Source organism: Dipodomys spectabilis, unplaced genomic scaffold (genome assembly GCF_019054845.1).
Source record: "Dipodomys spectabilis isolate Male_0828 unplaced genomic scaffold, ASM1905484v1 ptg000069l, whole genome shotgun sequence".
NCBI lineage: Eukaryota > Metazoa > Chordata > Mammalia > Rodentia > Heteromyidae > Dipodomys > Dipodomys spectabilis.
Window position 1 is genome coordinate 23,942,817 of NW_024870746.1, and position 26,965 is coordinate 23,969,781.

Consider the following 26,965-nt stretch of genomic DNA (forward strand, 5'->3'; position numbering starts at 1 on the left):
TGCAGGGGTGGGGGAGGGAGGGAGGAGGAGGGCAGAGCCCCTAAATGTCCCTGTGGAGGTGGGAAGGGGCAATGCATGATTCACCCCCCCCCCATGTGCACCTGTGTGGAGACTCCAGCCTTCAGGCGGAGAAGATGCGTCCCCTCTGCAGCGTGCTGCCGGGGCTCCATGTGGACTTGTTCCGTGCTTGGCTTGTCCCTGTGTCACCCCCATTATCCCTCCTCCCTGTCTGCGCCTCTCCCTCCCCCAGCCAGCCTCCCGCCCTCTTGCCTGGTAGTGCCCCGCCCTCCTCTGCAAGAGCCAACCCAGGCCTGGCCCCCTGGCCACCGCCAGCCCATAAAACGCCCCTGCTACCTCCCAGCCGCCAGGAAGGGGTGATCGGTGGCCTCAGACTCCCACTTCAAGCCTGCGGTCCAGCATCTGCTCTCCACTTCCATGGGAGTTTGGAGGAAGTGAACTTGGGGTGGATTTCTGGGGAAGTGGCAGTTGCATCGTCCCCCCTGAGTTCTTCCCATCTGGATGCCCTGTGTCCCGTCCTTCTTGCCCCCACCCCCACCCCGTGGGATCTGTGCGATCAGGGATCTCAGCTTCGTTTATACTCTTCTCATTCTCCCTCCTCCTCCCCATCCCTGTGCTCTGAACTATTCCCACCTTTCCTTCTCCCCTTCTTGAATCCTCCTTTCCCTCCCCTTCATTCTACCCTTGTGTCCACATTCTCCATCCCTCCTTCCTCCTGGACCATGGGCTCTGAGCCTTCCTGGGCTGCCAACCTCACCCCCAGGGGCACACTGTCTGCCCCCAATGCCACCACCCCCTGGCTGGGCCGGGATGAGGAACTAGCCAAGGTAGAGATTGGCATTCTGGCTACTGTCCTGGTGCTGGCCACTGGGGGCAACCTGGTGGTGCTGCTGACCCTGGGCCTGCCCAGCCGCAAGCGATCTCGCATGCACCTGTTCGTGCTGCACCTGGCCCTGACCGACCTGGGCGTGGCACTCTTCCAGGTGCTGCCGCAGCTGCTCTGGGACATCACCTACCGCTTCCAGGGTCCTGACCTGCTCTGCCGGGCTGTCAAGTACCTGCAGGTGCTCAGCATGTTCGCCTCCACCTATATGCTGTTGGCCATGACTCTGGACCGGTACCTGGCTGTCTGTCACCCCCTGCGCAGCCTCCAGCAGCCCAGCCAGTCTACCTACCCGCTCATTGCTGCGCCCTGGCTGCTGGCGGCCATCCTCAGCCTTCCTCAAGTCTTCATTTTTTCTTTGCGAGAGGTGATCCAGGGCACAGGGGTGCTGGACTGCTGGGCACACTTCCACTCCCCCTGGGGGCCACGAGCCTACATCACCTGGACCACACTGGCCATCTTCGTCCTGCCTGTGGCCATGCTCACAGCCTGCTACAGCCTCATCTGCCAGGAGATCTGTAAGAATCTCAAAGTGAAGACACAGGCTGGAAGGGAGGAAGCAGGAGGCTGGAGGACATGGAATAAACCCTCCCCCTCCTCCCCCGCTGCCTGTCGAGGGCTGCCATCCCGGGTCAGCAGCATCAGCACCATCTCTCGGGCCAAGATCCGAACTGTGAAGATGACATTTGTCATCGTGCTGGCCTACATCGCCTGCTGGGCACCCTTCTTCAGCGTCCAGATGTGGTCTGTGTGGGATGAGAATGCACCTGATGAAGGCAAGTGTGTGGTCTGCGGGGGACTGGGAGGGCCAGGGAAGGGATGGAGGATGGGCTGGCACGGGAAAGGTCACTGTGCCTACCAGGTTGGTCAGGTGACAAATGAGTGAAGCAATTAAGAAATCAGGTGCAGCTGGGCGCCCATGATTCACACCTGTAATCCTAGCTACTCAGGAGGCTGAGATCTGAGGATGGCACAGTTCAAAGCCAGCTGGGGCAGGAAAATCCATGAAACTCTTATCTGCAATTAACCACCAGAAAACCAGAAGTGGCGCTGTGGTTCAAGTGGTAGAGCGCTTGCTTTGAGCTGAAGAACTGAGGGATAGTGCCCAGGTCCAGAGTTCAAGCCCCATGACTGACAAAAGAAAGAAAAGAGAAGAAAAAAAAAAAAAAAAAACAGGTGCTTATTTGTTTTAGTCCACTTTCTGTTGCTGTAACTAAATACCAGAGGTTGAGCAATTTATAAAGAAAAGAAATTTGGGCTGGGAAGATGGCTCAGTGGTAGAGTGCATGCCTTGCAAGCATGAGGCCCTGGATTCGATTCTTCAGCACCACATAAACAGAAAAAGCCGGAAGTGGCACTGTGGCTCCAGTGGTAGAGCGCTAGCCTTGAGCTGAGGGACAGCGCCCAGACCCAGAATTCAGGCCTCATGACTGGCAAAAAAAAAAAAAAAAGAAATTTATTTCTTACTGTTCTTGAGGCTGTAGAGTCCAAGGTCAGGGGGCTGCATTCTTGCTGGCAGGGACTCTCTGAAGAGACCCAAGGTGGTTGGTACAGGGAAGTACTGAGGATTGAACCCAGGGCCTCCAGCTTTCTAGGCAAGTGTTCTGCCACTTGAGCTATTTAGCCTTTTTGTTTTTATTTTGTTTGAAATGGGGTCTCACTAATTTACCTAGGCTGGCTTTGAACTCTTTAGCCTCCTCCTTTTGCCTTCTAAGTAGCTCATCCTGCAAGCATGTACTTGGACACCTGGCAACAGGGCCATGCTTATGATAAATCTACTGCTTTATTAACCACGATCATGATTAGATGACTCTGTTCATGAAGGCAGAGCTCCTATGACACCGTCACCTCCCCAAAATCTTCTTGCAAGGGTCTTTACCATAGGACTTGGGGAGTTACATTTCCACCATGTGAGTATGGGAGCTGGGCGGGGCGGGGGCGAGGGGCAGGGAATAACACCAGAACTATGGAACTGTCTCATGTGAAGGGACAATGCTGCCCCCTCAGCTTACCCAGGCAGTGTAAATACTTTTTATGTGAAATTTCTGGAATTTTAGAGTTTGGTAACTAGTTTAACAATTTGAAAATACTATGCAATGCTAATGAAATGCAACTTTTGGCAGACATGCCCAACCGCCTTCCAGTTTGCTAGATGGGCTTTGAACTTTCACAAGAGATTTTTCAAATTCTCATGGCCCAGGAATGTCTGTCTTGGCACGCCTCCCTCCTGTACCTGGATGCGACTTTGAGCTCCCCTTAATAACCACTTCTAATTCATTAGGACAACACCAGATCACAGGCTCAGCCTCTTCACTGAGCCAGGGAGAAGCCCTGATTTGCCCAAGACCACTCAGCACCCAGGTCTCCTGCCTCCTCGCCCTTCCACAACCTCATGTTCTTCTCACAAACCTGGTTCTAAACATGGATGCCAAAGCAGAGAGGCCATCCTCCTACAGTATGAGACAGAACCGAGTACTATACTACTTGAGGTATTCCTCTAGCCCCTCTCCAGTTTTGGTTGTTTTTGAGATAGGGTCTCACTTCCCACCTGGAAATGTCCTGGTCTATCATCCTCCTTTTTAGACTTCCTATCATCACTGGGATGATAGGTGCATACCACTGTGCCTCAGTTTCTCCTGTTGAGATATGGTTCTCAAAAACTTGTGACTTGGGCTGGCATTGAACTGAAATCTTCCTGATCTCCAAGTAGCTAAGATTATAGGCATGAAGCACTGGTGTCCAGTTCCAGCCCTTGTTTTTCTAAGATAGTCCCACTATGCAACTCAGGCTGGCTTTGAACTCATAATCCTGCCTCTACCTTCCAAATGTTGGGATTTCAGGCAGGGGCCCATACCTGGTCTTGTCTCTGCTGAACCACCACTTTGATATCAGTCTAGACAAGAAACTATTTGCAAAGTATCCTTTAAGAAAAAAAGTATATTAGCAGGGGTGGAGGAGGGGAGGAGAGGGAAGGGATCGTGGGAGAACAAGGCAGGCAGTAACAATGCTTGACAAGAAATGTACTCATTGCATTACTCCTGTAACTGTAGCCCCTCTATACAGCATCATTAAAATAAAGTAAAAAAATAAAAAAACTACCTTATAAGCAATGAGCATATTAAAGCCAGCACACTAGCAGGGACCAGCAGAAGGAGGGGCTTCTGAGTGTTGAGCCCATTGAGTCTTCACACTGCTAGTCAGTAGATCTGAGTCCTTGGACCTCAGAGAGCTAAAATAAATAGCTGTTCTAAAAGACCAGGCTGGGAGGATCCGGAGCTGGGATTGAATCAGGGTTTTTATAGGCCAGCCTTTCTCTATAGCATGAACTTATCCAGCAGTCAGCTTACCCAAGGGTACCAGGAATGAGGTGGCCATTTGCCCTTGACTGAGGAGCCAGCTAGAAGATTGGGAAGTTGTCGATCATCCAGTGCAGCCCTCCCTGCTCGCCTGTACTGCCCACCGTCATCACAGCCAGGCCCTGACACCTTGTCCATGCAGTGATTAATGCTGAACAAGGTCTTCGCTGAGTGTGGCCTGAGGGGCCAAGGTGGATCTTGCAAAGTGCTCTCTTGGGAAAGTAAAAACCCTGTGAGCTGAGATTCACCACCTTAAACTCTCCTTTGCAGTAGACCTTACCTGGCATGATACCATAGCTGGGTATGATAGGTGCATGTCACCATGTCCAGCTTTTTCTTTTGAGATGAAGGGGGTCTCAGAAGCATACTGGCTTCTTGGCCAGCTCCTGGCCTCTCGACATCCCAGCTCTGAGTCTGGGTGTGGTGGATCTAAACCTTAAGGTAGATTCTGGGGTTTCCCCTGCCCCTACACCTAGACCTGGTTCAGTTGGGCTGAGCCACACCAATGTGTCCATCCAGCCCACATGGCATCTGCTTCCCCTTCCATGCCCTGTGCCTCCTCTCAGCTACTCTTCTGCTGTGTCTTCTCTAGTCTTGGGCCACCAGTGGCTACACTTTGGCCGTGCCCATAGAGACCTGGTGATGGAAGGTTGCTCAGGGTGCTGAAGACTAGGTGGATAACGCCAGCTGTGAGGTTGGCAGTTGAGATTCTGGTGGAGTGGGGGGGCCGGAGGTTTCAAGCAGCAGATCTTGTTTACTGGCCTATAAAATTTGAGAAATTTCCCAAATGCTTCCCTCTGGTTCTGCCATTGCTTTCCATCTCCACCGAAGAGCAAGCTAACTCCAGAAGCCAGAGCTCTAACCATGGTGGGTCCAAGCAGGACTCCTTTGGGCAAGAGGTAGTTCCATTTATCTTTTCAAAGAAGGTTGTTCTGGAAGGAATCTGATCAGATTTTTGTCCCCTCCCATTTTCACTGCCCAGGACAGAAGTTCATTGTTCCCTGTAAGAGGAGATGCTGTGAGAACAGGCAGCAAGCACTGGTCTGGAATGGACCATGGACACATGGACACCCCATGGCCTGTACCTACACATTGTCCCTGCTCTGCACTTGGGCACGGTGACAGAGGGGCCTGCAGGACAGCCATGCTCCACCCAGTGCCTCCGCTCAGTCCCCCACATAGGGCCCAGTGCCCACATGTGTTCAATGATTGGACAAAGGACAACCTTCTTCCTATAATTCCTAAGTAGCTGGAATTACAGGCATGAGTCACTGTGCCTACCCCCTCCTTGACAATATTTACATTTCTCAAGTCAACTTGAAGCAAATCTTAGCTCCTATTCTCACTCTATAGTTATAAAACAAAGTGGTAGAACACCTGACTTGCAAGTGTAAGAGCCTGAGTTCAAATCCCACAAAACAGTGAGATAAGACTCTGGATTCCAGAGCCCCAGGTTCACGTCCCCACTGTGTGCATTTTTCAGGCATAGAACCCTTAAGGAACCTCTTCTCAGTTTCCTCCTTTGTTCAGTGGCCCCCTGGGATCTCTCCCCAGTCCCTACTAGCTGTCAATCAGAATGACTTTGCTGACTGCTGGTGGCTCTCATCCGTAACCCTAGCTACTTAGGAGGCTGAGGATTGAAGCTGGAAGCCAGCCAGGCAGAAATGTCTGTGAGACTCTTATCTCCAATTAACCACCAAAAAGCTGGAAGTGGAGCTGTGGCTCAAGTGGTAGGGTGCTAGCCTTGAGTGAAGAAGCTGAGATACTGCCTAGGCCCTGAGTTCAAACCTCAGGAATGGTGTGCACATGCGTGCGCGCACACACACACACACACACACACACACAATCCCTTCTGTGCTTCTCTCTCAGCAGATTCCACCAACGTGGCCTTCACCATCTCCATGCTCCTGGGCAACCTCAGCAGCTGCTGCAACCCCTGGATCTACATGGGCTTCAACAGCCACCTGCTGCCACCGCCCCTGCGCTGCCTGCCCTGCTGCAGGCCTCTCCAGCCCCGGCTGCGCAGGCAGCTCTCCAGCGGCAGCCTGTGCACCCGCCACACCACGCTGCTCACGCGCTCCAGCTGTCCGCCCACCCTCAACCTCAGCCTCAGCCTCAGCCTGGGCGGGCGGCCCGGGCCTGCAGAGTCGCTGAAGGACTTGGAGCAGGGGCATGGGGAGGCCACTGCAGAGACGGGCATCTTTTAGAGACGCCCTCCTGGAGGGGGCTCTGCCCTCCTCAGGCTTTGGGCATAGGGACTGGGAGGGTCAGAGCCGGTGCCAGTGTCAGCCTCACAGCTGCCCTGCTGTGACGATTGCTGTCTCTGGCTCTAATCTCAGACACTGGGACTCAGGAGACCAAATGCTGGCCTCCCTGGTCCGGCGATATTCGCAGAGTGCCCATGAACAAGCCTGTTGGTGGAGCAGGTGGTCCAGGACCAGGTCAGGATGGCACCACTGGAGGCTCCCAGGTGCCAAGAAGTCAGTGCTTTGTCTACCTGTCTTCTTCCTCCTCTTCCTCCTCCCCCTCTCGCTTCTTCCCCCTTCTTCCTCCTCCTTCTTCCCTTCCCCTCCCCCTCCTTCTCTTCCCCCTCCCTCTCTTCTTCCTCCTCCTCCTCTTCATCTTCATCTTTGTCTTTGTCTTCTGTACTGCTGCAGCTTGAACTCAGGGCATGGGCACTGTCCCTGGGCCTTTTCTGCTCAAGGCATTTCCACCTCTACTTGAGGCACACCTTCACTTCCTGCTTTTTACTGGTTAGTTGGAGATAGATACAGGCTCACAGACTTGCCTGACTAGGCTGACTTTGAACTGTGGATCCTCAGATCTCCTCTTCCTGAGTAGCTAAGATTACAGGCCTGAGCCACTGGTGCCTGGCCCTATTTGAATCTGACCAACTCATCCCACCTCAAACAAGGGAAGATGGTGGAAGGATGTTCAATAGGCCTCTACCTTCATCTGCAGTGCCCATTCATAGCAGAAAGATGATTTAATGGCAATCCATGCCTTGGCATGGCACCTGGTACTGAGCAAGAACTCTTCAAATGCAAGCTCCCCCCCCATCAGCCCTCATGGTGGTGGCATAAGTCTCGGGGGTGGAGGAGGCGTCTTGGAGAGAGGCTGGCATGATCTCAGGCTCTGTAGAGCAACCATCAGGATTCTTGCAGAGGCTGGGGTCAAGCGTCCAGTGCAGCCTGGGGAAGGCGCTGGGCTCTCTAGGCCTCGGCTTCCTCACCTTAGAGCAGGTGAGATGGCGCCAGGGTTTTCCAGCTCTCCCCTTTTAGGATCCTCCCTCACTGGGCAGGCACCGAGCAGAGGAACACATATGGATTTCAGCAACCAGTGACTGCGGGTCCCACGATGGCCGCACTGACCACTTTCATCTTCAGATTGGTGACACCAAATCCTCCCTGTGGTTGGGAGGGAGAGCAGGGCAGAGCAGAATCCTGGCTTTGTCCACTTTTCCTTCTTGTCTAAATATCTGTAAAGACTTGTTTAGTGCCAGGTAAATAGTTATTACACATGATAAGGTAGAAGAGACACTGGCCACACACCCCAAAGACTTGGGTTTGAGTCTCTTTACACATGCACATCCCTGGTTTTTTTTTTTTTTTTTTTTTTTTGTGCCAGTACTAGGGCTTAACTTCAGGGCCTGGGTACTGTACTTAATTTTTGTTGTTGTTGTTGTTGTTGGTTATGGAGCTTGAACTCTGGGCCTGAACACTGTCCCTCAGCTCTTCAGCTCAAGTTGAGACTCTACCACTTGAGCCACTGCACCATTTCTTGTTTTCTGATAGGTTTATTAGAGATAAGAGTTGCGCAGACTTTCCTGCCCAGGGTGGCTTTGAACCATGATCCTCAGATCTCAGCCGTCTGAGTAGCTAGGATTACAGGTGTGAGCCACCGGCGCCTGGCTGTCCCTTAATTTTTATACTCAAGGTTGTGCCTCTACCACTTGAGCCACACTTTCAGTTCCAGCTTTTTTTTTCCTGATAAATTGGCAATAAGAGATTCATGGATTTGTCTGCCTGGGCTGGCTTCGAACTGTGATCCTGAGATCTCAGCTTTCTGAGTACCTAGGATTATAGACATGAGCCACCAGAGCCCAGTGTCCTTCTTATTGTTACTTTTTTCATTCTTTTTCTTTGTTTTCCTTCCATCCTTCCTTCCTTCCCTTCTTCTACTCTATCTCTGTGTCTCTGTTTCTCTCTGTCTCTTTCTCTGTCTCTGTTTCTCTCTTTCTAAGGTCTTACTATGTAGCCCAGGCTGGCCTCAAATTTGAGTTCCTTCAACCTCAGCTTACTAGATCTCACCCTTTGTCTAGCTGCACAAATGCAGCAAGTTGCCCAGGAGCTGAGCAAGTAGAAACGGCCATGCTGCTTTAGGGGCAGGATTTCTAGGACTGTAGGCAATAGAACTCTCTGCTGACATCAGAGCACAGCCATGGACTGGTTCCCAATTGCATCTGGTGGGTGACTTCCATGCCTGGGTCCAGAGTGTCTACAGGTAAGAGAGGAGAGGAGGAGCGCCGAGAAGGTTGGCTACCTCTTGCCTTGGGTAGCAGCCCAGTACCAATATTGTACAAGGGGAATTTCCTGGTGGAGTGCTGTTTGGTCTTGCACTCTTCCTCCCGTGGAAAGGCTGCACTTGACCTATTCCAGTAAGCTGGTTTGGTTCTGTGGTAAGGCCAATGGGAGCAGGCAGACACTGGGCCTCAAGACTTAGGGGCCTGTGTCTGTGCCGGGGGCCTCCTGGAAGAAATGATACCTCTTTCTGGATCATTGAACGGCAGCTTTTGCTGGAGCTGTAGAAGTTCTCAGGGTCAGCTTGAGCCAGGGGTGAGCCTTCATAGGGGGAGAGTGTAAGCCTCTGTGGGAAGTGAGAGAGAGGCACTCTGTGCTCTCTGTGGTCAGGCTGATTTCTGACCACTAATCCCCGAAGACACTGAAAAACATTGCCTCTGGGCTGGGCACTGTGTGAACTGTTCACAGCCTCCTGTGGACTGTGAAGTACAGAACTTCAGCCTCTGAAAACCTGTGTAGGAGCTGAGCACAGCAATGCACACCTGTATCCCAGGAGTCAGGAGGTTGAGACAAGAGGATTGAGAGTTCAAGGCCAATGTGGGCTATACAGTGAAACTTCTCAAAATACATAATAAGCACAGAAACAGAGGGGGAGGGAGGGAAGGAGAGTGAGATTTACGTAGTTATGTAGGCACAGGTCAGGGGCAGGTAGGGAAGAGGTTGCTTGGTATGTGAATTATTAGCTGGCTAACTGTGGGATTCCTCAGATTGACGTTTGATGTTGTTCGGCACAGGTGGTCATTTCCCAGGTGATGAGGCCTGTCTGTGCTTTTTATGGAGGGAGGGGAAGGGCATAAATTTAACCGTGGTTACACCAGGTAACTCGGATCTGGAATGTGAAACTAATAAATCTCTTTAATATACAGGAGCATCTGTATTCCCTTGGGATAATGACAATGGGCAATGCAAGATAAAATTGAAATGTGATCTTCTGAGGCAAGCAGCCCCCATGACCAGGGGGTCAGGGTGCCCCTCTGCTCAAGTGTCCTGGAGTTCTCCATGGAGACACAAGGTGGCAGTGTGGAGCTGAAAGAGCAGGCGTGGTCAGCAGGGTTGAGCTGGGCCGGCTGGGTTGAGCTGCCTGAGAATCTGGGAGAAGTACCTTGTATAGCCAAGTGTTGCTCTCCACTCGCTTCACCTCTTCTGGAAGGCCTGAAGCCATAATGACCCCCTCCCCCAGGGGCCAGCAGGGAAAAGCATCCACCTCTCGGAGTAAATGCTATACTTAACGTTTTCTCAAAGTCCTAGCATGGTCGCCCCTTTGACCCAGTTTTGGGTCACATGCTTTACAGAGCTAAAGCCACAGAGGATGTATTTGCTAAGGGTGTCTTCTGAAGAGGAAGAACTGAGCACAGGCACCACTGCCCAAAAGGTAAGGAAACATAAGCCTGCCTGCTCTAGGGAGATCGTGGAACCTCAAAACACCAGATGAGCCATGCACAGTAGCACATACCTGTGATCCCAGCTATGGGGTATGAGGAGCAAATGTAACAGTTGTGGTTAAAGCCCAGTCTGTATAAAGAGTTAACGAGACCTTGTGTCAGTCAAGGAGGCTAGGCGTGGTACTGCACACCTGTCATCTTAACTACTTGGGAGATGTTCATAGGATTCTGGTCCAGGATGGCTGGAGGAAAATGCAAGACTACTCCAAACTAACTAAATCAAAAAAGGTCAGGGCATGGCTCAAGTGAGAGAGTACCAGCCTAGATAGAGCAAGGCCTTGAGTTTAAACCCCAGTACCACCACAAATAGATGGGTGAATAGACAGACAGACAAACAACACTAAACCCACACATGAGCTGGAGTTACTTTACTATGCTCTGGTTTTGTGTAAGGGCCCAGGCCTCTTGAGAACCCTCAGTCCAGCAACCCTCATTTCAGGAGCAAAGAAAACCACAAATAGTAGGCACAAAAGAACTCCCTACCCTCATAAGTTTGGATGGTTAATAGGATGGGCATGGAATTTTCCTGCAGCCTCCCAATCATGGGGATTTTGATGCTTGTTACTTTCGAATAAAAAATTATTGCATGGAGCACAGTGGTGTGTGTCTGTAACCTCAGCCCACAGGAGGCTGAGACAGGAAGATCACGAAATCAAGTTGAGTCTGGGCTATATAGACATATCTTAAAAATCAAATAACAACACACACACACACACAACTAGAAAAAAAAACCAAGTGGGGAAAAAGATTTCAATGAAGTCAGGTCGCATTTACTGTGGTCTCTATTTCCAAGATATGTTGACAAGAAGTCAAGCCAGTACAGGTGCTACAGGTCAAGCTGTTTTTCCGTATCCCATTGGAGATGCCCAGAATGGAGCCCAAGATTTCCCCCTGGAGGTGACAATGACATATAACCTTGTCTCAGCCAGAAACTGCTTCTCCTGGGGCGACAACGTTCACAGTGACTGTTCTTACAGATTTAGGCAGCCAACGCTTGAAGCACATGCAAATATCACAAAGGCCACATGGCTTGGCTGATGCTGATCACTTTGCACCAGCTCAGTGACCCATGGTCAGCTGCAGTATAGAAAGGTTAGATGGGAAATTCCTGGAAGAAACAGTAGGTTTTCAACTGCACACCCTTCTGAGCAGTGTGCTGGAATCTTGCACCATCCTGCTGCCTTCCCAGCTGGGTTGTGGCTCCCTCTGTTCTCGACATGCATGGTGTATGAGCTACCCAGGAAGCTGCCCCCATTTTTGCAGCCCTTTTTGCTTTATAGTTTGTTTCTCAGGTAAAGGCCTGCATTTTGGCTTGGGATCAGCTTTGGGCCAGAATCTTCCTACGTATGGCCTCCAATGTAGATAGAATTTCAGACACATGCTACCACATACCCAGCTTGCTTATTGAGATGGGGTCTTCCTAACTTTTGTTTGGGCTGATCTGGAACTTCCATCCTACTGATTACCTACCAAGTAATGTAGAGACACATGGGTGGCATGAGCCATCTTGGCCAGCAGACAAGCAGTTGTTTAATATTGTTTCACTTTTTGTTCTTAGTGGCACTAGGGGTTGAATTCAGGGCTTCATGCTTGCAAGGCAAGGTGATTTCCCATTTGAGCCACTCTGCCAGCACATTATGATCTAATTACTTTTCGAGGTAGATCTTGATTTATGACTGGGCTGACCTGGACCGTGATCCTCCTATCTATGCTTCTGACAATAGCTGGAATAACAGGTGTGTGCAGCCTCGCCAAGCCATTGGTTGAGATGTGGTCTTACAAACTTTCCAAACACCCATGGACGGATATTGAATTTTATTTGGTTAAACATGGGAAGATTTTCCTTGGAGTAACTAGTTCTGATGCTGTCTGGTTTTGACTAAGGTCTTGTTTGTTGTCTTTTGCTTATAAGAAACAACAAAGTCATAGGTTGGCTGATAAGAGCAGGAATTATCTCCATCTCTGAGGACAAAGCAGGATTACAAAGCAAAATGCATCGCTGATAAAAGGGACAGAGTACTGGGCTATGCAAGAGGAAAAAAGAGAACCAGGGGTTGTAATTTTACTTAAAACTTTTTTTTTTTTGGTCCGGTCGTGGGGCCTGAACTCTGGGCTTGGGTGCTGTCCCTCAGCTCTTCAGCTCAAGGCTAGCGCTCTACCACTTGAGCCACAGTGCCACTTCCGGCTTTTTTCTTTTTGCTTATGTGGTGCTGGGGAATCGAACCCAGGGCCTCATGCATGCAAGGCAAGCACTCTACCACTGAGCCACCTCCCCAGCCCCTTACTTAAAACTTTTAAGGAAGTTGTTTCTTGCCAATGATTAATGAGCTCAAAGAGAAATCATTTAACCTTCACCAAACAGAGCTTCATATAGCTGATGAGAATTTTTACAAAGACCTCGCTGTACTGCCTTCTCTCTAAGGTCTTCATGCTTTGCCCAGAAGGATTCCTAACATCTGATCTGAGTCTTACTAGAATATTAGCCTATTTTCCCCCCATGATTTGCTTTAAAAATAGGGGCTTTTCAGGGCTGGGAAGGTGGCTCAGCGGTAGAGTGCTTGCCTTGCATGCATGAGGCCCTAGGTTTGATTCCTTAGCACCACATAAACAGAAAAGGCCAGACGTGGCGCTGTGACTCAAGTGGTAGAGTGCTAGCCTTGAGCTGAAGAGCTGAAGGATGGCCCAGAGTTCAAGCCCCAGGACCAACAACACCAAAAAAAAAAAGGGGGGGGGGGCTTTTTTTCCCAAAAAAGAATTGCACTACAAAAGAAATGTAAGAATCTGTAGACGTTGCACCTCATTTTTAAGAAATGTAGAATTCGGGCTGGGAAGGTGGCTCAGTGGTAGAGTGCTTGCCTTGCAGCCTGCGGCCCTGGGTTCGATTCCTCCACACCACATAAGCAGAAAGAAAAAAGCCGGAAGTGGCACTGTGGCTCAAGTGGTAGAGCGCTAGCCTTGAGCTGAAGAGCTGAAGGACAGCACCAGGCCCAGAGTTCAGTCCCCACGACCAGACCAAAAAAAAAAAAGCAGAATTCACATGGCCACTTTAGTGTATTCCACAGGCTCAGAGATGGCAGGCTTCATGATAGTCCATAATTGGGGTTTATGACCTTTGGGGATAACATTGACATAGTCTGTGGCTTCCTTTATGTCCTCATAGTCCCAGGCAGGGTCTTTATTTCGTCCTCCATTTGCTGAGAAGAACACTTGTGTGTAATTCACGTCCTTGGTGGCCTGAAGAAGAAAGCAAGATGTGAGGTGGGTAGAGATTTCTGCTCCGTTGGAGAAGGCAAGACTCCAGGATTGAGCTCTTTCAGAGGCTCACCCAAGGCTTGCTGGGAAATAACTCAGACCCTGTTGGTAGCTGAGACGGGGCCCGGGCAATGAGGAAGAATGCTAGTGAATTCATTTCACTTGCCTACAAGGATCCAGCTTAAGGAAAGGCATGTGGGAGGTGAGGCTGGGAAGGGAAGAGAGGATGAGACTCAGCAGACCTGGAGGCAGGGGCTGAGCTGGGGAGATGGGGTTCCTATTGGTGCATTCACAGATGGTCTGCTCAGACCCACTTTGGGACTATAGGAGGAGGTGGGGCAGCTCTCATCTAAGGATGCTTTGGGACTGGCCACCCCTCCTCTCTCCCTCCGTTCTCCATAGCTGGGGCTGCCTGACCTCCTTGTTTTGCAGCAGGGACCCATGGGGTGTGATTACCTGGGCCGTGGGAGGGGAGCTGTCCAAGCTGTCTGAGGATGTATGGCTGTCATCTGCGGGGGGAGAGACTCATGGCTCCTCTTTCCAGAACAATCCAAGGAGTACAGAGACAGAGGCAGGAGACAAAGACAGAGGCAGAACCAGCCACACAAAGAGTGATGAAGAGATACACAGAGCCCCCCAGAAGAGAAAGACGGGGAGAAGGGTGGTTGGAGAGAAAGCTGCCAGCAATAGTCAGGAATGAGCCCAGGAGCCCGCTCCTGCTGCCCAAATGAGCTCATCCACAGCGAATGAATCGCACACCAGGCTGAGTGGCACTTGTGCAGAATGGGCACCAGGAGGGCAGCGTGCCCAGCACAACCGCTCTGCTCTGGCAAGCCCCATTCAGGGTCCAGGCTAAGACTGTCACTAGCTCTAGGCACTCTCCCTCCCTCCCCCCTCCCTCCTTCCTTCCCTCCCCCCCCCCCCCCCATCCCTGGGTACTGTCCCTGAGCATTTATCCTAGAACTCTACCACTTTCAGCTTTTTGGTTGATAATTGAAGATAAAAATTTTCTGCCTGGACTGGCTTTGAGCCTTGATCCTCAGACCTCAGCCTCCTGAGCAGCCAGGATCACTGATGTGAGCCACCAGCACCTGCTTCCCATCTCTTTTTGCACCCTGGTGTTTGCAAAGCGAGAAGCTTGGGCAGTGAGGGGTCTCTGAGGCCCCTGCTAGCCTAACGGTCTCCAGTCCTGGCCGGATGTGGGTGAAGATCTTGGCCAAGGACCCAGGGCCCAGTGCCTCCTCTTTTCTCAGAATCACTGAAGGCTTGGGAGCAGTACCCTCTCGTGCCCACAGACCCGAGGCCTTATCTCAAAGGAAGAGATAAACTCAGAAGGACTGAGTATGGCTGACCAATCAGGAAATCAACCAGTGAAAAAGTGCTGGGGGAGTGCCAGCTCCCCAGCTGTCTGGCTGCTGAAGCAGCAGTTTCTGTGTGGTTAGGAACCCACTGGGTCACCAACCCAGGGGACTGAAAAAACAACAGGGTGTGTCTAGTGGGACAGCGCAATGGGAGAGCATTTGCTTCTGAGCCACGATAAGGCCCTGGTTCCAGCACCACACACACCCCCACATGCACACACACACACATACATACATGTATACACATAAGTCTACATACATGCACACATATGCACACTCCTACACACACACACACACACACACACACATTCCTGGTGGCTTACTTGCAGCAGGGAACAGAAATGGAGTCATCATCAAACTCCTAGTCCTTCAAATGCTCAGACAGCCCTGTCCATCTCAGATAGAAAGGAAGCCCCCTGTGGGCAGATGATGAGCTGGCCTATGATATAACACACAGCAGTAGCCCTGGCTAGAGGCTGGCAGAGGCCTCCGCCCATTAGCTGGCTGAGTGGACCATGCCATAGCAGCATTACAAAGACAGGGGCAGAGAACCCCCCACCCCCCCACCCCACCCTTGTGCACCCACGACCAAACCAGGAATGAACTGGCCGTGCAGGGGCCACAATGCCTTCCCCACGTGGCAGGATGGGAAGGTTTGGTTTTGTTTTGTTTTTAAAGGGAGGTTGGCAGGGCCCCCGTAGAGCTTGGGCAGCAAGACAGACACTTGGCTGTCCAGACAGCGCGCGGAGAGCTTTAGGACACGTTCTCTCCAGCAGCTCACTTACATCTGAAACAGGGAGCAGATGCAGGGGTGCCCTGTTCTGTTGTGGTCTCCTTTGTCTCCTTGGCAGCCGGTGAATGGCGGCGATGGGCAGATCTGGACCGCTGGGCCTGGAGCCTGATCTCCTTCAGTATCTGCTCACTCTGGTAAGCTAGGGGCCAGAAAGCAAGGGCCAGAAATGACAGGAAGGAAGTTCTTCTGCATCCTGCCTGGGTCAGGCAGGTAACACTCAGAGTCCTTTCACAACTCTGCTGAGGTCCAAGATCTCTGGGATTGCGGGGAGGAAAAGCTCCCCTCTGAGGCCCTCCACGGCCCCACCTCCACCCCTCTCCTCGGCTTCCCTGCATGGCCTCTGGCCCATCTCTTGGACCCTGCTGTGCCTAGCCCAGCCCAACCCAAGCATGCCTGCTTTGGGCTTCTGCAGTGTGACTCCCTTCCTGCAAGTCTGTCTATAGGAAGAGACCAGCGACTCAGAGAGCCGGCTCGTTCCCAATTCATGTCTAAGTATTTGCCACACTCTCCCAGACATGGCTGCGTGGCTTTTTTATCTTGCTCTCCAGTGACATGGAAGTTCCCCAGGGTAGGAATTTCTGTGGTGATGTGTTGGACCTAGGCAGGGCCTGAGATGCCTGGTAAGTATCTATTTGGTGAATGAATGAGTGAACAAATGAATGATAGAACAAGGGAAAAAGGTGGACTTCTTTTACTGGAAAAACCTTTGAAGCACCATCCTGTAGAGTCTCTGGGCTTTGCACAGTTAAATTAGCACTGCTGGATTGTGGTGGGGATTATGGCCACAGGTTGGTGGAGGGTGCCGGTGACAGGGCCCTGGCCAGTGGGCCCTGGCCAGTGGGTCCTTGGCTTGGTTTTGAAAACCAGTGGGCTCCTGGGGCTCCTGGGGAATGGCTCTGAAGGGGACTAGGAGAGGCAAGGAAGTGGGTGAGTTACCCATGTGTCTGGTGAGCAGGTAAGTGATGGCCAGGAGGAGACAGGCCTGGAGGAAGAAGGACACGATTGCAATGACTACGCCATGCCAGAGCTCCATCTGTCTGTCGGGAAAGGAATTGGTCAAAGTCAGAGGCCACAAACCTATTCCTGCCCCAGCCAGAGGCAAACATCTGTGTTGTGATGAGTCTCAGGTCAGGTCCCTTCGCCTCCCTGGACAACATGTTTGAGGTTGCCAGGACTTACCTGGAAGCCAGCTATGCCGATTAGCTTGGAGCCCTGCTTGGGCTGTTCTACAGCCCACTTACCTCATCAGCATGGTGAACTTCTGGCCGAACAGCTGCTGGTTGTTAATCAGGGCTCGGCCTCTTTGGGGGACAGCAGGAAGAGATCCAGGAGGAACTGCCCAGGTGCCCTGTCTGGTAACACTGCTGCTGCCTTCAGGACCCTCCAGGCAGCCTGCAGGAGGTAAAGCCCGGGGTCAGGACTTCTGGGCCCTGAGCCTCAATTCCCATCAGGCAAGTTCACCTGCTTGAGAGGATCATTTGCTGATCTCTCTCCAGACTTCGTGTTTTGAATATGCAAAATAGGCAGCTCACCAGTACTCTGTTAGCCACACCCTGTCTCCATCTTGATTCACCTCATTCTCCGAGCAAAAGCAAGCAACAGAAGGCACCAATGAGTGACAGCTAAGATCACGTGGCTGGCATGTGACTAGGCCTGCCTGAGCTCCAAATCTGCACTCTTCTTTTTCAATGAACCAAATTAAGAATTTTATGAAAATGTTACATGAACAGATGCTTTCAAGAAAATTTAAAAACTATTTCCCTATAGCTGGGCACCTGTGGCTCATGCCTGTAATCCTAGCTACTCAGGAGGCTGAGAGCTGAGGATCACGGTTCAAAGCCAGCACGGGCAGGAAAGTCTGTGAGACTCTCATCTCCAATAAACCGGAAGTGGCGCTATGCTCAAGAGGTAGAGCGCTTGCCTTGAGCTGAAGAGCGCAGGGACAGCGACCAGGCCTAGAGTTCAAGCCCCATGAATGACTAAAAGAAAAAAAAATCCCTAACATCTATACCCAACCAAATTATAAACATACAGACCAGCAATAGAACAAAGTCATAGATTTACGTATCTACATGTGTTGATATTCAGCATGTGTATGTAGGAGCTAATGGAGGGAGGACATTGCTGATGAGTCTTCTGAAAAGTTGTATAGTATTTCAAGTCTAATTTAAGTCCATTGAGAAAGAAATCAAAACAATGTAGACAATAATCTAGATATAGACTATGATATCTATTGTAGCAACAGAGAGCCTTAAAACCATTAAGCACAGTTATAATGAAATGATTGTTGCTAATATTGTTATGGAGATGATTATAATTACTTAAAACAAGAATATAAAACCAATTTAAACCACATTTTAACAATAGCCTAGGAATGGAACTCCACATTAGTTTTGACAAATTGAGTCATTTTAAACAGCATTGTTACAAAACAAAACAAATATTCTGTCTAACCAAGTAATAAGTTGAATTAAAACCGAATACAATGTATATAGTGTTTTTAACATTTGTAGTAATACATACAGTGCAGCAGCATAGAATCAAATCAGGTAGGAAAGCGTGTATACGAATAAGCAAAGTATTACCTGAATTTATTAAAGGATAAGGCCATTCTAATAAGTCATGAAAGTACAACATAATTAGTAGCTCCAGGAGAATTGGCTTACATTAGCAAGATCGATGTGCTATCCTTAGCCACACACCAGATTACATTATACATTAGAGAATGATTTACTTGAAAATATGAAACAAAACATTTTATAAACACTTATAAAGGAATATTTACACCAACTTAGCATAGATATAAACTTTCTAGATATGCTGTCAATTCATCAAAAAAAACAACATTAAGGAAAATGTTGATATGTTCATTATATGCATTTTTTCCCTAACTAAAGTCATTAAAAACTAAAGAAAATATCTCAAGCATGAATGATAATTAAATCCTTAATGTGCTTAAATAGGCATAAAGATCTTACTAAGCAATACAAATCCCCAAAGATAAAAGTATCAAATTTAAAACTGGTAAAAATTTATTACGAATTCAGATGCCATTGGCTCAGTACCTGTAGTCTAAACTACTCAGGAAGCTGAGACCCAGAAAAATCTCAATCTGGGCAGTAAAGTCTACAAAACTCCCATCTCTAAAACACCAGCAAAAAGCAGGTCTGGAAGCGTGACTCAAGTAGGTAGAGTGCCTAATGAGTACCTTTCTTTGTAGACAATGTTACTCCTTCCCTCACTGTCTCCTAGTTTTTTATTCCCCTCCCTACCCCATAGTGTCTAGTGAGTACCCCTGCTGCATTGTTTACCCTTTACCCTCCCATTTCTGTGCCTGGCCCCCCACCCCTTACCCTCAAAACCTGTACTCTTATCCATGCCTCTGTGCTCCAGGAGAGCCTTCAGAAGTTGCTGGAAACATGGGATCCTGATGAGCTAATGATACTAGTGTAGAATCTTTGAAGAGGTCCAGGCATTAAATGCACACACCCAAGTTCACACAGCAAACACACGCTTACACATTCACACACCACACAAAGAAGCCATGATGGAGGGTCACAGAGTTTGCCACCCCTGCCTCTCTATGGCAGTAAGGGCCTGCTGGAAGTCTCCAGAGAGAAAGGAACACAGCAACCAGCTACTCCTTTGAGTGGCTTTGGAAAGAGGTCAGAAGCTGGAGCAGCACAGCGCATGTGTAGCTCATTTGTCTACATGCTATGTGAGCAACTGTAGATGCTTCCCCCACAGGACCCTAAGTCCAGCCAGCCTTTCCTTTTCACGTCTTTGAGTGAGGGCACCGAACCTCATCCCTCTCAAAGAACACTAGTCAGTGTCATTCATAAAGGAAGATTTGGGATCCTGACAGGAGCTCCTAAATGGGAGAATTTCTTTCCTGTCTGCAGCAGAGGCTTCTCATTCTCCCTATGCCCAGCAATGCAGTGCCTAGCAGCACCACAGACCACTTTCTTAGCATCAGGCTTCTTCTTATTTCCTCCTACCCTTCCCCTAAGGGTAGACAATCTGCCCTTAGTTCACCAGGGGTGTGGTAAGAGAGTGGTGACAAGAGGCAGAGGCCATTAGAGGGGCATCCGGTGAGTCACCACGGCCATGGTCTGGAAGTACACTCCACAATCTTGCTTTTGTAAAGCTCTTCTCCCTATGTATTTACTTACTTTCTTGTTTTTTATCTTTTATCGGTTGTGGGGCTTGAACTCTGGGCCTGGGCACTGTCCCTTGAACTCTTCAGCTCAAGGCGAGTGCTCTACCACTGGAGCCACAGTGCCACTTCTGGGTTTCTGGTGGTTAATTAGAGATAAGGGTCTCACTGACTTCCCTGCCCAGACTGGCTTTGAACTGTGATCCTCAGATCTGAGCTTCCTGAGTAGCTAGGATTACAGGTGTGAGCCACTGGTGCCCAGCTTACTTACTTGTTTGTTTATTGAGAAAGGGTCTCACTATGCTGCCTAGGCTGGCTTCAAATGTGCAGTCCTCCTGCCTCAGCCTCCCCAGGGCTGGGATAACAAGCCAACCACCCAGCTGCTGCCTCTCCATTTTATGTGCTAAAAATTACACCATGTTGGGGGAGGGAAAGTGGGAGAAAACAAGGGAGGGGGTAACAATGTTTGACAAGAAATGTACTCATTACTTATATGACCGTAATCCCTCTGTACATCACCCTTAAAATAAAATTAAAAATACACAATGTATAGATATTTGTGGTAAAAGAACAAAAAATATAAATGAGAAATGCATTTTACAAATTGCACCCAAATATTATTCTATTGTGCTATATGCTCCCAAATTTTTGAAACATTATTTCCTGTGTGTACATGTGTGTGTTTGTGTATACAAATATCTGTAAGCAGTAAATATGTATAAGTACTGGGTTCGAACTCTAGGCCTTGATTTTTTTTTCCATCAATGCTGGCTGAGATCTGAGGTTCCTGGCTTGAAGAAAGCTGGGGCAGGAAAGTCTTGTTATAGTCTTCTTTACAAGTAACCAGCAAAAAGTCCAGAAGTGGAGGTATGACTCAATGGTAGAGCACCAGCCTCAAGTAAAAAGCTAGATGAGGGGCTGGGAAGTTGGCTCAGTGGTAAAGCGCTTGCCTTGCATGCCTAAGGCCCTGGGTTCGATTACTCAGCACCACATAAGCAAAAAGAAAAAAGCCGGAAGTGGCGCTGTGGCTCAAGTGGTAGAGCGCTAGCCTTGAAGAGCTGAGGGACAGCGCCCAGGCCCAGAGTTCAGGCCCCACGACCGGACCCAAAAAAAAAAAAAAAAAGCTAGATGACTAGTGTCCAGGCCCTGAGGTAAAGCCCTAGAAGTGGTATGAATGCTTGTATGTGCATATTTGTGTGCCGTACAAAGAAGATGATTTCTATGAAAATCATATGGATTGAAGGAATCTAAATCAATAATTAGATTTTTAGAATTAAGTAGCTTTAATGATAGTTTAGGTTCAATCCCAAGTACCAAAAAAGAAAAGACAAAAAAATAATACAGCTAAAGAAATGAAAGTATAGCATGAGACAAAGAGAAAGCAGGTGCATCCTTATTTGTGAAATGTATGATCTTATACATAACATTCCCTAAGCCAGGGGCTGGGAAGGTGGCTCAGTGGTAGAGCGCTTGCCTGGCATGCCTGAGGCCCTGGGTTCGATTCCTCAGCACCACATAAGCAAAAAGAAAAAAGCCAGAAGTAGCGTGCTGTGGCTCAAGTGGTAGAGCGCTAGTCTTGAGCTGAAGAGCTGAGGACAGTGCCCAGGCCCAGAGTTCAGGCCCCTTAACCGGACCCAAAAATCAAAAACAAAAACATTCCCTAAGCTAATGGAATTAAAGAGGCTTCTTGGTAAAGCTTTATGTTGTGATAAAGATTCTACAATTGCAAGTTGTCCTTTGTATTGTGTCAACGATAAAAAGAAAAAATACACTGAAATTTAATGATAATAACTATGGAAATGCTAAAAAAAAAAGTCTAAATTACAAGAAAATATCTGGTAGAAAATAATAAAACTTGGCTGAGAACAGGACTTAACAGAAAGACAATGTTCCTGATGGCAAACCTAGAAGACTTCTAAACAGTACTTCTGAACTCAACTTGCTGGCTCAATATTATTGCAATCAGATTTGCAGTGAGAATTTTTTTATAACTCCAGATTATTCTAAAGTTTATCTGAGGGAAAAGAACAATCAAAACGAGTTTAAACATATTTGTGAGAAGAAAGGGTTCTGACTAGCACTTAAAACTAGTATAGACTTGAAAAATATGTACAGTACGTACAATAATAAATAGGTCACAAAAGTAGCTCAGAAAACAAGTGGTTCAACAAATGGTATGTAGAAGCCAATGGAAAAAGCTACCAAGGAAAAAGACAACTTACATTCCAAAGGAATTGGTATGCATTACTGGGTTTTGAACTAAGGGCCTTATGCTTATTAAGCCGAATCTCTACCACTTCAGCCATGCCCCCAACCCAGCTTTTTGATACTTATTTTGGAGATGGACTCTAGTGAGCTTTTCTGCCTAGGCTGGACTCAAACCATGATCCTTTAGCTCTCAGTCTCCTGAGAAGGTATGATTACAGGCATATATCACTGGGGCCAACCGGAGATAAGTATGTCTAAATGGAGACATTAAAATTATAAGGGAGGGGCTGGGAAGGTGGCTCAGTGGTAGAGCGCTTGCCTTGCATGCTCGAAACCCTGGGTTCCATTCCTCAGCACCACAAAAGAAAAAAGAAAAAAGCTGGAAGTGGCACTGTGGCTCAAGTGGTAGCGCGCTAGCCTTGAGCTGAAGAGCTGAGGGACAGCGCCCAGGCCCAGAATTCAGGCCCCACGACCGGACCCAAAAAAAATAAAAAATAAAAAAAATAAAATTATAAGGGAATAAAATCAAATATCCATATAGTTAGTACTACTTTTTAAATCTCCACATGATAGAAAATTTCTTAGTTGTATGGGCTCTGGAAGAAATCATAAAGGAATGTATGAAAAATAGATTTGACTGTAAAATATTAAAACTTTATTAGTTAAAACTAAAATGTAAAGGCAAGCAGATTTTAAAAAACACTTGCACCAAGTAATGGCAAATCATAATTTAAAAGAGATGACATCTTTATATATGCACACCTATATATACATATATACATATGTACACACACATACACACATACATATACCTGTGTGAAAAACACTAGAATCCCCAAGTGGGGTAAGGGGGAAAGGAACAGAAAATCCACAAATGCAGAACAAAACCAAAACTAATCTTGCAAATGAGCTCTAGAAGGCCAGCTATTTTAAAATGAACAGTCCAAATTTTAAACATGAGAAGCAAGCCAGGCTCATGTCTGGAGTCCCAGCTACTTGGGAGGCAGTGATCAGGAGGATCTTGATTTGAGGCTAACCCAGGCAAAAAGTTTGTAAGTCCTCATCTCAACTCATAAACACTGTGTGGCTGTGAATACTTGTCATCCCAACAGATGTTTACATCCAGGTGCCCCATCACAGTTTAGGCTGACTGAGGCATACATAGAAGACCCTATTTGAAAAATAAAGCATAGTAAATAAACATTGCTTGACCTCGACGGAGCTGTGTAACAGTGCCAAAGCTCAGGTTTTCTCTTCTTTCCAAGTCAAGTGTCTCCCTCCCACAGTTGCCCAGAGGGCTGCAGAAGACCATAGAACATCACAGCTCTTCCTGTCTTGCTGTCAGACTCCAGGACCCCGGCCTGGCTTCGTGGGCTCATAGTCATGAGTTCCCCAGGCCTCTGTGATTGCCTTCATGATTTGCTGTTCTCATCTTTGAATTCTTAGTCATTTTTGAACAAGACGATACCGGAGGCTCACATCTGTAAATCCTACTTAGTCAGGAGGCTGAGATCTGAGGATCTCCATACAAGGCCAGCACAGGCAGACAAATCTGAGAGCTAGCATTGAGCAGAAAAAACTAAGCAAGGGTATGAGGCCCTGAGTTCAAGTCCTAGTACTGACACAAAATACATTTATGTAAATAAGGGATACTACTCTTTCATTCTGCTGAAGACCCTTAACTGGGGTACAATGGCCAAAGCTTTTCTAATGAGGTCAATGCATAGCACAAGAGGTAAGGAAGGCCAATCAGCCAGGCCCCTGGGTGCCCCATCCGTCCCTCTGGGCAGTGGCTGGGGAGACAAGGAAGAAGGACCTGGGGTAAGGATGCTCGTTTGAATTAAGGTCCTCAGAAATGTTTCCCCGCCCTGAGTCAGTCAAGCTGCTTAATATCAGGGTTCCTCAATCTCCTCAACTATAAATCCCTTAACTACTTCATGCATGAGATTCACATGGGTCTGTCAGGAACCGTGCCTGCTGCCCGGTCAGCTCTGTTGAAGAGTCAGCTGTGACTGCTTTCTGCGGGCGTAGGCTTGGCCCTGCACAAATGTCTGCATGACTTTTCTCCGACAGCACTCATTTTCCGGCTTCCATCCATGGCATTATTACCCCCGTTTTGCAGGCAGGTCTTCAGATTGCCACACAAATTGCTTCCTTTGCAGCTCAGAATGTGTCTCAAGAAAAATACTTTGGATGCGGGGGGGAGAATTTTTCTCTGGGATCTGGTTCCCATCGGACACAAAAGTAAACGCAACAGCTGCAGCTGCTGGAGAGTACTGAACTGAGTGCCTATATCTGAATCTTTGCAGATTCGAACCCATTTTACAGATGTGAAAACCGAGGATTATCGCATTTTGCAGAATAGTGTTTTGAAGTCAGTGTTTTCTAGGTCCAAAGACCAGCCACCTTCTAGCCAGCGCCCTACTGGCCACCACTACATAAACTGAAAGATCTCAGATCTCAGAACCAGAGAGCAACATCCAAACAGTTCAAACTGCTGAATCTCAGCTCACTCCACATGGTTTGCAAGTTGCATCCCACATCCTGGCATCCATAACCCAGAAAGGGAGAATCCTACCTGCAGCTTCTTGCATCTGTGTCCACAGACAAACATACATCCCACAAATTAACTTACCGCTGTGCTATCTACCATGCTACTTACTTACCTCTGGGGCCCTGGACAAGGTCTGAGCCCAGGCTGAGTTGCAGCCAGATCCTAATGGACACACGGAAACCTTGCCAACTTCCTTAGCCAGAACCTTCTCCGTCACTGGAAGTTGGTCACAAATGTTTCATCATGTCCAAAGAAGCAGGGTACAGCCGCTGAGAAGATAGCATCTGGCTCAGATGCACACACAGGCTGCTGAGCACAGATAACACCCCTTGCTTCATTAGAGCATGCGCTGCCCTCCTCCTCAGTGCAGATAGTGCTTAGCAGTCTCTCCCTCCAGAAGTGCACACATTTAAGTACCATGAACACACTCATGGAAAGAGCACTGTGCCAAGAGTCCTGGGTTCAAGTCCAGCACCAGACTGCTGCCTGGACTCACAGCTGGCTTCCACTGGAGGGACTCTTGTTCTTCCTCATCTGCAGAATGAAGAAGCAGGTCCCTCGTTGTTAGCAAAGATCCCTTCTAATGTGAATGTATCTGCAATGTGACTATAAGTTAAGAACATGAGTGGAAGCCAGGAGTGGTAATGCATGCCTGTAATCTCAGCACTTGGGAGGCAGAGGCAGGAAGATCAAGAGATTGATGACAGTCTGAGAGCTACATAGCAAAACCCCATCTCAAAACAAATAAAGGAAAACCAGCCAGAGGTTCCTCTGTTACAAATTAGAGTGGTGCGTTTTTATTTCTCCAAACTAAGCTGAGAAAGCCAGAGTTAGGTCCATAGCAGTGTTGGCCTTCCTTTTCATGACTTGTGTGAAGAAATGCGCTCCTTCCTCTCTCGGGATTTTAGGCAACTGTGCTCTCCACATTTGCCCAGCAAGAACCAACGCTGTGACTCCAACCTGTGGAAGCCGAGCCCAGCCCTTCGACTTGCTAATTCTGCTACCCGTCTATGCAGCTCTGGTCTTCCTGCCAACACCCTGGATCCGAGCCCTGCACGATGCTGCCCAGCACTCACCAGGCCGCTTTCCACTGAGGATCCCAGAACCCTGTGTATTTCCAATCTCTGGCGTGTGATCTCAGAGCTTCCTCTTTGACTGGGGGCTAGGACGGGGTGTGCTGACCCCCTGAGGAACGGTGGCGTCATCCTGTGATGAGCGTGCATGGGTGTGTCCTGCAGTGGAGCAGCACCGCGGCTTGTCCTTGTCAACCTGGTAGCAGGTGTCCGAGATAAGTAGAAGCTCCATGTGACCAGAACTTCCGTGGCCTTCAGGTTTAAGGCATCTGTCCCCACTGGATTGAATTTTCCTCATGTCCAAGGGCTTTCATTTGTTCCCTTGGTGCTGGAGATGGGGTCCGGGGCCTTTGCACATGCTAAGTACATGCTAAGTGCATGCTCTAGCACTGAGACACCCTCTATGGAGTTTGAATACACTCACTTCCGGCCTCCTTTTGGCTCTGAAATTTCACAACTTTGTGCATTCTGTACCAACAAGGATGCTCCTCTAAGTGTGTGTGGGGGGTAGCATATACATACATCTATGCATGTATGCTGGTACTAAACTCAGGCCTGGTGATCTTAGCTTTATTGATCGAGGCTAGTGTTCTAGTACTTGAGCCACACCTCCACTTCTGGTTCTTTTGCTGGTTACTTGGAGATAAGAGTCTCTTGAATTTGTCTTCTCAGTCTGGCTTCAAACTTTAATCCTCAGATCTCAGCCTCCAGAGTATTTAGGACTACGGGCATGAGCCATGGGTACCTCACCCAAAGAAACTCATTGATGATCTATGTGCTTCTTCATTTCTATATCTCACTGCCAGAACTCTGCCTGTATTCAGTAGACACTCAACAAATGTTTGTGGCATGGATCAATGAGCCAGTGAAGTCAGGTGCACTGCTAATACATGCTTAGTGCTGGCAAGCCCATGTCTTGCTCACTCCTGAACCACAAGCCAACACCTGCCAAAGCTGAGGAGACCACTTGCTCCCAGGGGCACTTTTGGGACTCCTGCCCTGCAGGAATGGCTCCACACAGAGACACCCCACTGGGGCTCAGGTCCAGCATGGCGTGACCCTCTTCTTTCTGCTCTGGGCTGCCGGACACCAACCTCAAGGGTACAATGCAAGCTTCCTTGCCTCAGTCAGTGATAAAGGAAGTTACAGCATCTGCAGCAGCAACAGGAAGCTGTCTCTGATAGCTTATTACTTCATAGAGAAGGGCCTCAGATGGAGGTCGATAACACTCTTCCCCACCCCTGTCTCCGCTCACCCCTTGCCCACTGAGCAAGACAGCAATTCCCCCC

General features: G+C 48.8%; 2 protein-coding genes across 3 annotated transcripts; one reads left to right on the forward strand and one right to left on the reverse strand.

Annotated features, from left to right (window-relative positions):
• Positions 1–740: 740 nt before the first annotated feature.
• Positions 741–6,464, forward strand: Avpr1b (arginine vasopressin receptor 1B). Its single transcript, XM_042682297.1, has 2 exons — positions 741–1,677; positions 6,130–6,464. The coding sequence occupies exons 1-2, from the start codon at positions 741–743 to the stop codon at positions 6,462–6,464; spliced, it is 1,272 nt and encodes a 423-aa protein (XP_042538231.1).
• A 6,847-nt stretch (positions 6,465–13,311) lies between these two features.
• Positions 13,312–25,725, reverse strand: Rhex (regulator of hemoglobinization and erythroid cell expansion). Of its 2 annotated transcripts, none has more exons than XM_042682269.1 (6): positions 25,680–25,725; positions 16,927–17,077; positions 16,622–16,722; positions 15,678–15,824; positions 13,988–14,040; positions 13,312–13,513 (listed from the first exon to the last, which is right to left on the reverse strand). In XM_042682269.1, exons 2-6 carry the CDS (start codon positions 16,935–16,937, stop codon positions 13,313–13,315), a joined length of 513 nt encoding a protein of 170 aa, XP_042538203.1. In that variant the 5' UTR covers positions 16,938–17,077; positions 25,680–25,725; the 3' UTR covers position 13,312. The 2 variants fall into 2 exon arrangements, with proteins under 2 accessions (XP_042538203.1, XP_042538202.1); XM_042682268.1 differs by lacking the exon at positions 25,680–25,725 and adding an exon at positions 24,716–24,802.
• Between the last annotated feature and the right edge of the window lie 1,240 nt (positions 25,726–26,965).

What these genes read in the sequence shown, in the direction of transcription:
- Avpr1b (XM_042682297.1), top strand. Translation starts at nt 741, where the DNA reads ATGGGCTCTGAGCCTTCCTGGGCTGCCAACCTCACCCCCAGGGGCACA. An exon ending in TGAGAATGCACCTGATGAAG is followed by an intron (nt 1,678 to 6,129) that starts GCAAGTGTGTGG and finishes CTCTCTCAGCAG; the next exon opens with ATTCCACCAACGTGGCCTTC.
- Rhex (XM_042682269.1), bottom strand. An exon ending in CCTGCTCACCAGACACATGG is followed by an intron (nt 15,825 to 16,621) that starts GTAACTCACCCA and finishes TCTGGCCCCTAG; the next exon opens with CTTACCAGAGTGAGCAGATA. An exon ending in GCTCCCCTCCCACGGCCCAG is followed by an intron (nt 13,514 to 13,987) that starts GTAATCACACCC and finishes TTTCTTCTTCAG; the next exon opens with GCCACCAAGGACGTGAATTA.